This window comes from Zea mays, chromosome 5, assembly GCF_902167145.1.
Source record: "Zea mays cultivar B73 chromosome 5, Zm-B73-REFERENCE-NAM-5.0, whole genome shotgun sequence".
Classification (NCBI taxonomy): Eukaryota; Viridiplantae; Streptophyta; class Magnoliopsida; order Poales; family Poaceae; genus Zea; species Zea mays.
Genome location: NC_050100.1, coordinates 125147773 through 125158563, shown reverse-complemented (window position 1 = coordinate 125158563; position 10791 = coordinate 125147773). Strand labels below are relative to the sequence as shown.

The 10791-nt window shown below is 42.3% G+C and overlaps 1 protein-coding gene across 1 annotated transcript; it reads right to left on the bottom strand.

Annotated features, from left to right (window-relative positions):
- Nucleotides 1-8880: 8880 nt before the first annotated feature.
- LOC103628424 (uncharacterized) lies at nt 8881-9996 on the bottom strand. The gene is made up of 4 exons (XM_020538077.1): nt 9843-9996; nt 9269-9687; nt 9103-9183; nt 8881-9014 (listed from the first exon to the last, which is right to left on the bottom strand). The coding sequence occupies exons 1-4, from the start codon at nt 9980-9982 to the stop codon at nt 8881-8883; spliced, it is 774 nt and encodes a 257-aa protein (XP_020393666.1). The 5' UTR covers nt 9983-9996.
- Nucleotides 9997-10791: the final 795 nt, after the last annotated feature.

Genomic DNA, 10791 nt, shown 5'->3' with positions numbered 1-10791 from the left:
CTGGCGAGCTCAGAGCGCGTCGAACACGTGGCTCTTTGCTTCTGTTCGTGTTCTACCCTCTGCTGAGCGGCCAAAACGTGCGAATCTTGCCCTAAGACCTGTGAGAGATCTCTTCCCTGTACCTAGGGATACCTAGTTCATGTGAGTTCCAAGGGGAGATGTGGTCGGGTTAGAGAGATATGGGGGTGGGAAGTTGTCTCTGTCCTAGATGTCCAAACCGAGACAAAACTTGTGCCAAGTCGTGTCAAACTATTTAGGGTTGGGTTCAAACTTCTCTAGAGTGTTCTAGAGGTATTTTGGCGCCAATTTGTCAATGGGGCCAAATGGTTTTAAGTTTGGGATCAAGGTGAACATGTTTGATCTTTGGAAAGGGGGTGGTTTTGGACTTAGAAGAATTCTGATTTTTCTTTTGTGCTTAACCCTTTGGTGAACCTTTTGGGGTTTTTCTGTATTCTTTTTGGGGCCACTTTCTTACTATCATTTGTGGGGTATCAAGTGTACTACATCTTTTATAATTGGCCCAAGTCATGATCATGTGGTCTTCATACCCTTTTGTTCATGCTTACTTCTAGTGCTCCACTTGTCCAAAAGGGGTTTGAATTAGGGCTTGGGCAATTCTCCCCATTATATGTGCATAACAAGCCAAGGTATGACTTTTAAGGTGGGTTGCACTTACTTAGGATCTTGAGCTCCAACTTTGGTGTACTTTTCCCAACTTAAGTCACATGTGATGATGGGCTTACTTGTGTAGTCTTAAGTGAACACCCTAAGTAACACCTGGGGTGTTACAGCCCTCCCCCCTTAAAGGAATCTCATCCCAAGATTTTAGGTAGAGTCCTTTGGAGGAGTGCCATGAAGGTGTGTTGGTGTGTGGTTTCTTCCTTTATCCAAGTTTCTCTAGTTAACTGCTCTTCAAATGTCATTCTCTTTGCGACTTCAGAAGGAAGTCCTTTTTAAGTCATTTTTAAAGCTTACTTCACCTCTAGCATCTAAGTTTTTCTTATATTTGAATTCAAAGGGCAGGTGGGGGTGGGGTTTTGGGTTACGTACTGACTCCTTTGGGCAGAAAGTCGGGGAAGCGAGAGCGTAGAAAATCCTCAGTCTCCCATGTAGCTTCTTCTACTGAATGGTGACTCCACTGAACCTTATACATTCTGATCGACCTTGCCCGCGTTGATCTCTCCTTCTGATCCAATATCTTGACGGGGTACTCTTGATAAGATAAGTCTGGTTCTATCTCAATTTCTGGTTCAGGTAGCACTTCAGTGGGTAAGCGGACACATTTCCGTAGCTGAGATACATGGAACACATCATGAACAGCTGACATGTGGGGTGGCAACTTCAATTGATATGCTACAGGTCCACAAGTTTCCTTGGTCTCATAGGGCCCAATGTAGCGAGGAGCTAACTTGCCCTTGATTCCAAATCTCTGGACACCTTTAGTGGGCGACACCTTAAGATAAACATGATCTCCCACTTCAAACTGCAGGGGCTTCCTTCTCTTGTCATGATAGCTCTTTTGCCTGGCCTGAGCAGCTTCTAGGTTATTCTTAATAACTCTGACCCTTTCCTCTGCTTCAAGTACCAAGTCTGGTCCAAATATTTCCCTTTCTCCTGCTTGAGACCAATTCAGCGGGGTCCTACACCTTCTTCCATACAAGGCTTCAAAAGGTGCCATCTTCAAACTGGACTGGTAGCTGTTATTATAGGAGAATTCTGCCAAGGAAAGACACTTGTCTCAATCCTTTCCATAGTGTAGCACACAGGCTCTCAACATGTCTTCCAAAATCTGATTTACCCTCTCTATCTGGCCATCTGTTTGAGGATGGTATGCTGAGCTTCTTATTACATGGGTCCCAAGTGATTCCTGCAATTGCTCCCAAAATCGTGCCACGAATGGTGCTCCTCTGTCCGATACTATAGTCCTTGGTATTCCATGCAAATGAACTATCTGGTCAATGTAGATTTCTGCATACTTCTCCATCCTGTGGGTGGTGTGCACTGGCAAGAAGTGAGCTGTCTTGGTCAATCTGTCCACAATGACCCAAATGGAATCATGGTGCCGGGAGGTATTGGGTAATCCCACGATAAATTCCATACAAATGTCCTCCCATTTCCAAGATGGTATGGGAAGGGGTTGCAAAGGTCCTGCTACCTTCAAATGACTAGCCTTGATTCTCTGACAGGTGTCACATTCGGATATGTACTTGGCAATTTCCCTCTTCATTCTGGTCCACCAGTATAAGGACTTGAGATCATGATACATCTTGTTACCGCCGAGGTGCATGGAGAATTTTGAAAGGTGAGCTTCATCCAATATCTTCTTTCTGAGCTCAGGGTCCTTGGGAACAACCAATCGGTCTCCAAACCATAGGATTCCTTTGCTGTCCTGACGGAAGCATTTGTATTTTTCTGCTTTCTGCTTGATCATTTCCTTAATGACCTGAACACCCTTGTCTTCGATCTGTGCCCTGACTATTTGCTCTTGTAATGTGGGCTCCACTGAAATATAATTTAAAGCACCCGAGGAAACAACCTCTAGGTTTAGTTTGCACAACTCATCACACAGGGTGGTGATTCTTGCATCCATATTCATACAATTGCACTGGGCCTTCCTGCTTAAGGCATCTGCCACAACATTGGCCTTGCCAGGATGGTAATGCACCTCCAAATCATAGTCCTTGATTAGCTCTAACCATCTCCTCTGCCTCATATTAAGATCCGCTTGAGTGAAAATGTATTTGAGACTCTTATGATCAGTGTAAATGTTACAGTGAGCTCCCATCAGGTAATGTCTCCATATCTTGAGAGCATGAACCACAACTGCTAGTTCCAGATCATGTGTGGGGTAGTTCTGCTCATGGGGTCTAAGTGCTCGGGAGGCGTAAGCAATCACTCTGTTGTCTTGCATTAAGACACATCCCAATCCCGTACCGGAAGAATCGCAATACACTTCAAAGGGCTTGGCGTTGTCAGGTTGAGCTAGCACTGGTGCTGTTGTCAAGTGCTGTCTTAGTATATGAAAGGAATCCTCACACTTCTGGCTCCAATCATACTTGACTCCCTTCTTCAACAGTTTAGTCATTGGCTTGGCAATTCTGGAGAAATCCGGAATGAATCGTCGATAATACCTGCCAATCCCAGAATACTCCGAATCTGTCTCACTGTGGTCGGAGGTTTCCAATCCATTACTTCTTGTACCTTCTCAGGATCAACTGATATCCCATCCTGAGAAATTGTGTGACCCAAGAATTTTATTTCCCTTAGCCAGAAATCACACTTAGACAACTTAGCATAAAGACGATGATCGCACAGTCACTGAAGCACGATATGTAGATGCTCAGTATGATCGTCTTCATTCTTGGAATAGACCAGGATATCATCAATGAAAACGACCACGAATTTGTCCAGCTCTGGCATGAATACTGAGTTCATCAGGTACATGAAATAAGCCGGGGCATTGGTCAGCCCAAAAGACATCACCAAGAATTCATAGAGCCCATATCTGGTAGAGAAAGCCGTCTTGGGAATATCGCTGACACGGATCTTGATCTGATGGTAGCCCGAGCGAAGGTCTATCTTGGAGAACACTTTGGCTCCCACCAACTGATCAAACAAAACATCAATGCAGGGCAGCGGGTATTTGTTCTTGATGGTCACCGCATTGAGAGGGCGGTAATCAACACACATTCTCAAACTCTCATCCTTTTTCTTCACAAATAAGGCCGGACATCCCCATGGTGAAGTACTTGGGCGAATGAACCCCTTGTCCAACAACTCTTGCAATTGCTTTTTCAATTCTGCCAATTTCGCTGGAGGCATCCTATAGGGTCTCTTGGATATAGGAGCAGTTCCGGGTTGCAATTCAATCGCGAACTCGATGTCTCTATCAGGTGGCATCCCTGGCAATTCATCCGGAAAAACATCTGGGTAGTCACAGACCACTGGGATCCTCTCCACTGGGGATTCTATCATAACGAAGGCACAAGAACGGGTACAACCCTGGTCGGGCAAATACAATGTGGTTTCACCACAAGTGGGCGAGTGCACCTCAATGGCCCTTGCCGCAATATCCATCATGGCATGATGTTTGGTTAACCAGTCAGTTCCCAATATGATATCCACACTATCCAAACCCAAAATGAGGAGGTTGGTTTTGATTATCAAACTACCAAACTTTATAGGCACATTCTTGTTGATTTGGTAGGTGGCAACCCTGCCTCCTGGTGTTGAAATTGTAATACCCCCATTGGTGTGATGGAAAGGTAGCTGACATTTGGCACTAAATTATGCACTAATAAAACTATGTGATGCACCAGAATCAAAAAGAATAATTGCAGGATAATTCAAAACTGAAAAGATACCAGTCATGACGGGTGCTCCCTCTGGAATGTCAGCCATGGTGGTGAAGTTCAGCCTGCCTTGCCTCACTTGCACCTTCTGCCTCTTGCCTTGGTTCTGGTTGGCATTCTGTCCCTGCCGCTGCTGGTTTCTGGGGCAGTTCTTGGCATAATGTCCGGTGTTACCACAAGTGAAACACCTGTTGTCATTGGCCTGACGATATTGCTGCTGCTGTGGCTGATTGTTCCTCTGAACTAGAAACTGGGTGCGGTTGGGTGCCTGCTGCTGCTGCTGCTGTGGTCGGATCACCCAACGTCCTTGCTGCTGCTGAGGTCCTCTGTTCTGAGTGTCAGATACAATCCTGAAGCGCTGTGGCTGAGCTGAAGGTCTTGCCACAGGGGTCTTCCTCTTCTTTTCTGCCTGACGAGCTGTGATACAGTCCTCCTGAGAAATGGCCATGTTGACTAACTCATTATAGCTGTTAGCCCTGACTGTGTGAGACGGTCACGGAGCTTAGTGCTGAGCCCCCTCCTGAACCTGTCCCTCTTCTTCTCGTCGGTTTCTGCATGATATCCGACATACTGGCACAGGTCATTGAAGGCCTGAGCATACTGTAACACTGTCCGGTTCCCTTGAGTGAGTGCTAGAAACTCGTTGAGCTTGCGGTCCATAATGCCTGCTAGTATATGGTGCCCCCTGAAAGCTGCCTTGTATTCTCTCCATTCCACCTCACGGTCAGCTGGCTGCATAGCAAGAAAGTGGTCCCACCATGTCCGCGCGGGTCCGCGAAGCTGCTGGGTGGCGAACCTGACCTTAGTCACCTCTGAACAAACTCCATGGAGTAGCGGGAATTTGGATTCCACTACTCTCAGCCATACATCAGCATCAAGGGGGTCCTCGGCCCTGGTGAACAACGGTGGCTGGGTACTGAGGAACTCCTGATAAGTGGCTGCTGCGGGGTGATGCTGATGACACTACTAAAAAATCACCTTCTTGCAATGGGCAAAAATCGTTGCGATAGACCATAAATCGTTGCGAAAGGCACCAATTGCGATAGAACAACTGCCGTTGCCTGCTGTTGCAGAAAACAGAGTGGCAATAGGCTATAGCAACAATTTTACGTTCTGTTGCAATTACTACATCTTTTGCAACGTATTCAAGTGTTGCAATCGTTCGTTGTTACAATGGACTATTCTGTTGCAATAAGTTATATTGCAACATTTACGATAGTTGCCAAAAACTCTATTGCCACAACATATTTCATGGTAATAAGTGTTAATGCCACGTTTAAATCTGTTGCAAATGGCTTTGTTACCACAAGATGCTTCGTGGCAACAAAACACTAGTGCCACACAAGTGACTCATGGCAACAAGATGTATTGCAATGCAAATAATTTCGTTGCATTTGATCATTTTGCAACATAATGTGTCTCGTGGCTACATGATCTTTTTGCTATAAAAATTATCTATGGTAAGAACCGTTATAACAACAACAACAAAATATCATAACTAATGATGTTGCAACAAGAAGAAAAGGTTGCGACTACTGAAGTCCCAACGAAATAGATCCATGGTAATTACATCTTATTGCAACAAAAAAAATCATTGCAACTGAACCATACAACAACTAATAAAACCGTTGCATTTACACATATTCAAACCCACAATTTATACGACAATGCATTTTGCATTTCTATTGGGTATAAAATGTTATGCAAAAGAATTATATTTTACATCAGTAACGTCAGAACCAAAATTGACAACCATAATATTTGTCTCTTGTCTCATATATTAACTATATCCATACCATAAGTTGTAACAAATAGGTTGCACCAAATAAATAGTGGCCAAATACAAATTGATTTGATAACATAGCTCACAATCACAGCATCCTCGTACTAGCTTGGATTGTGATAACATAGATAATAAACTACTCAGGACTAGCAAATTATTGGAAGTTTTTTTTGCCATCGTGTACCCCTCCATCCCCTCCATTGATGCAAGCGATGGTTAGCTAGGCTGACGACGATATCACGACGACAAGAAACCTGTTGGAAGTGTTCAAAACAATAATTAGTAAAACTACAATAACTTGGTTAATCATTAGTGGAAGACTACAACTGTAGTGCCTACAGCTACAGCTACAACTACAGCACAACTCCTAGCAAGCAGCATCAGCAGCAACCATCAGCAAGCAGCAAGCAGCAACACGCAACAAGCAGCAAGCAGCAAGCAGCAGCAACAACACGCAGCAGCACGCAGCTAGCAGCGGCAAGAAACAAACAGTAGCACGCAGCAACAGGAAGCACGCAGCAGCAAGCGTTCTACTCTATCTCTACCAGAGAAGGCAGCTGCAGCACCAGCCTAACAAGAGCGAAAACAAGCTATCAAATAAGCATGCTGCACAGAGCCACAAACATGTGTACTGCTCCTATGGTTAACTAAAATCTGTTTAGGCTACTAAAATCCATTGCATGCACAACTACAAAAGAAATAAAAAAAAGATTGTGGACATACCTTAAACACACTTTGATAGAGCTTCTTAAGTTGATCTACCTTGCTTCTCGCTTGCACTTGCGGATTGTACCTATTATCATATTCAGGATTACAAAAACAAAACTATCAAAAAATGTTGTAAAACAGTTTATATGATCATAATACAAGAACATTTGCATTCCATACACATTCGCTTCTTTTGTTGCCCCTTGCCTGCACACGTCTTGTCACAGCATTCCTTAGAGTGTAAGAGCTAATATAGTTTGCTGGCATATTGTCTTTCTTATTGTTTGTGTCTGGTGTACGAACGTTGTTTGCACTACTTGGTGCAGGTGCAGGAGAATCAGCTGGGATGAATTCAGGAGGTTTAGTAGGGACAATGGAAGAAGGATCGATTGTAGTGGTGCTTTCACGGTTGCTCTGCATTAAACAATTGATCAAACAATTTATGTTGCAAAAGTTTCTAATAGCAATGATGGTAAAAATACAAATATCAAATTTTATACCTGTTGTGCTACAACAGCAAGGGCAACAACCATTTCTTGCCTCATTTCTTCTCTAAGCACTTGTCTTTTTTTTTCTTCTTCTTCTTGCAGTGCTTGCATTTTTTCCTGGAGTATTCTTTCTCATTCTGCAACCTCACACACAAGTTTTTCATTTAACAACTGGACCTGACTTTCGAGTTCAATGTTTTTTTGGTTGGTTGCAACCGTGGCACGAGCTTGTTCGAGGAACTTTGATTCCATCACTTGACTTCTTGTTGGATATCTTGATAGGTACCCATGACCATGAAGTCTGTTTGCCTTACATCCTGTTGTTTCCTTGAATGTTGTTTGGAAAATAGCATTTTCCTCTTCTCTTGTTAGATGATATTTTTCTGTTTGATATATTTTCTCAGCAATTTTCTCAGCTGCGTTCTCCTGAAAAGAACAATATAGTTCAAGTTAGCTCAATTCAAATAAGAATTGATGCCGAGTATTTTAAAGTATGTTTTAGTAGTAAGCTTTGTGATTTACTCACATAAATGCCACGTGAAGCCTCTTCCGACCATTCATCATTTTTACAATGAGTAGTCATCCAAAGGGATAGATCGGTTGGTTCTATACCAGTTTCTGGATCTCTCTGTAATGTGAAGAATGTATCATACAAGTTTGTCATTAATCATGGAAAATAAAGTAGTGGTCATATCATTACCTGTTGAAAGCTTATTTGGGAAAAAGTTCTAGAACCCATTATATGCTTCGTTCTTTGTTTCTGACGGTTTTCCGAGTTCCGACTGCTTATTTTCTAGAAAATAATAATAGTTGGAAATGAATTAATAAATAAATCGCTAGAATCATCCATATTATGCAAGTGTCAATCGTTAAAGTAAAGGAAATGAAATAGCAAACCTGGAATTTCTCAGATCCAAAATACAACACCATGTAATGCCACTCGACGATGTCTACATCTTCAGGCTTGTTTTTCATCCTTTCAGCATAACTATTGTATGCCTTGTATGTTGAGCTTAACGTTGATCGCCATCCTTTGTATCTCTCCTTAGCAATAGACCAGATCTTTTCATGCGCGTCCTCATTGGTTAGAAACTCCCACCTTCGCTGTTTCAGTTTTGATATAAAGAGAAGGTTAATTGTCTAGTAATTTGGGAATAGTAGACCACTAATAGTTCTAGCTAACTGTTAGGGCTCAAGTAAAGAAATTTCACATACCAGTACGTCAGAGGCTATAGAAGATCTAACATTGAGCTCTATATCTTTCCACTTTTTCACTCCAATGAGTGGTGCCTTTTTCTTTGTAAACAATACGATTTCATCCACAAAAGTGCGAGCGTTTGGTCCTACAGGACCTCCAAGCTTAGATGAAAATTCAATCTTAAGTTTGTGATCACCGTTCTTGATTCGCTTGGTGGCTGCTGCTATACCCTTAAGGGTACCACGCCCCTCCTTTTTGAAGACTCCATCGTTATCTACATATATACCAATAACATCTGAATGGGTAGAAATATTCAAAGTAGAAGATTGCAACATTTGAATAGAAACACTCTTAGTAAAAAATACCACGATCTCTTTTCCTATGACGTCTAGCATGAGATGGCCAATTAGCAGTAGGTTTGCTGCTGCCATGAATTTCTTCATCTGATAATATTAGGTCATCATTGCTTTGTCGTTCATACAATACTGCGGATAGCATAGGCATCAGTTACATCTCTAACAATTTGCGAAAATATACACTATATGTTAGTAGGCTGTAAATAAAAGAAATTACAGATATCTGGAAGATCGCCTTGATGCCTTAACCATTCTTTATATGTTTTGATCGTATCCTCCCTGAAGTCATCCATTAAATCTGCACTTAAACAATATGTAAGTTTAACTATGGAAACTATAACATATCATGTATTTAATGTAATGAGTTTGACATCTTAACTTACCCGTTTCTGGATTATCATGTTGTAGTATTGCAAGCCACTCCTTATATGCATCAATCAACACTTCTATAGTTTCTTCATCAACATTTGTTCGCTGCCTTGGACGCTTGATGGGAGTTATGCTTACCTCTAGATCACTGGGTGGATCTTTTGTGAGCACAAAACTTATTTTTCTCTCATCCATGTTATCAGACAGCATGGCCTCTTGGTGGATGTAATCAAGTGCCAATAGCCTGGATCGATCAATGCCACATCGTTTCTTGTAAAACAAGAAGTCCCTCCCAGAATATCCAAGTTTCGATTTTATGTACACCACGTTGTAAAAGGCAACATAAGCTTTATCAATATTTACTGTGACAATTTCTTTTCCAGGTTGTGCTCCAATGCAATGGAATTTCAAGGTCCATATCTCACCAGTCAACCTGCCACACAAATATATTCTAAGCAAACAATGACTAAAACAGTGTTGTAAAAAGATTTCATTCAACAATTAAGAGGTATGAAAACAATATACTATAATTATGATCTGCGCCAAGGCCAAAGCAGTAGAGAACAATATGGGTAGATAGATTTTTACTTGTCAGGAAGATCAAAGAAGACGTTCTTCCCGGCCATAATCTCGTCCACAATCCGTGTACCAAGTTGGCTACCATTGTCGTTGGTGCACATATTAGCTTCATTGCTTGTCGGCTGCAAACCTCCTTGAGTCGTCATCATAGGTCAGGAAAATAGATGCTGACAGGACAGGGAACGAAAAAATCATGTAAGTATAACAATAGATTGGTTTATGGAATTATGTGCAGTAATTTAGGTGACAGAACACGATACAGCCAAGGGCGGTTTGTAGCTAGTAGGGCCAAGCGCGGTTTGGTGTGTGTCGTTGGAAGAACTCGAATTTCCCACGGAAGCAACGATTATTCTCTACTAGGGATGATGCTAAACAAAGCTACAAGCTAGCTAGGGACCTCGCACATCACTTCCAGGAAAGACACTAGGTGTAGGCAGCTATATACTAATAATTAACTAGTTGCTAATCATGGTGTTGATTCGTTCATTCCTAAAGCCCCATATACATACTTGTTTCTTTCACAAGCAGCATCATATCTATCCATGGCAATAATAATACAAATCAAGACATCTATGTCGATGGTAGTAGTACTTTGTATATATTTGCAGAGATGAATGGGGCATCATCTGGAGCATCGATCTATAGATAATTGTTAGCAACAATTAATTGTAAGTGTTTCAAGCTGGCCAGCTAAAATCTTAAATAATTGTCAGCTAGACCCCAATTAACAATTAGTACCTGGGTTAGAACAGCTAAAATCCATGACCAAAACGCACAACAGCAAGATCCAAAACGCACAAGCCAACACAGTAACCAGACCTGGCACCGACGCGTGCAAGCTGCCGACAATAGAGAAAAAAAAGAGACAGCCGATGCTCCAGAGATGAACGACGGACCAGGGAGAGTGTGTGCCGGTGCCAGAGATGAACGCGTGCAAGCTGCTCGGTCCCAGGTCGGC

Coding starts and splice junctions, on each gene's coding strand:
- LOC103628424 (XM_020538077.1), bottom strand. CDS start 9,982: ATGATGACGACTCAAGGAGGTTTGCAGCCGACAAGCAATGAAGCTAAT. Junction 9,688..9,842: donor TTCTTTGATCTTCCTGACAA/GTAAAAATCTAT, acceptor TTTGTGTGGCAG/GTTGACTGGTGAGATATGGA. Junction 9,015..9,102: donor AGGCGATCTTCCAGATATCT/GTAATTTCTTTT, acceptor TGCTATCCGCAG/TATTGTATGAACGACAAAGC.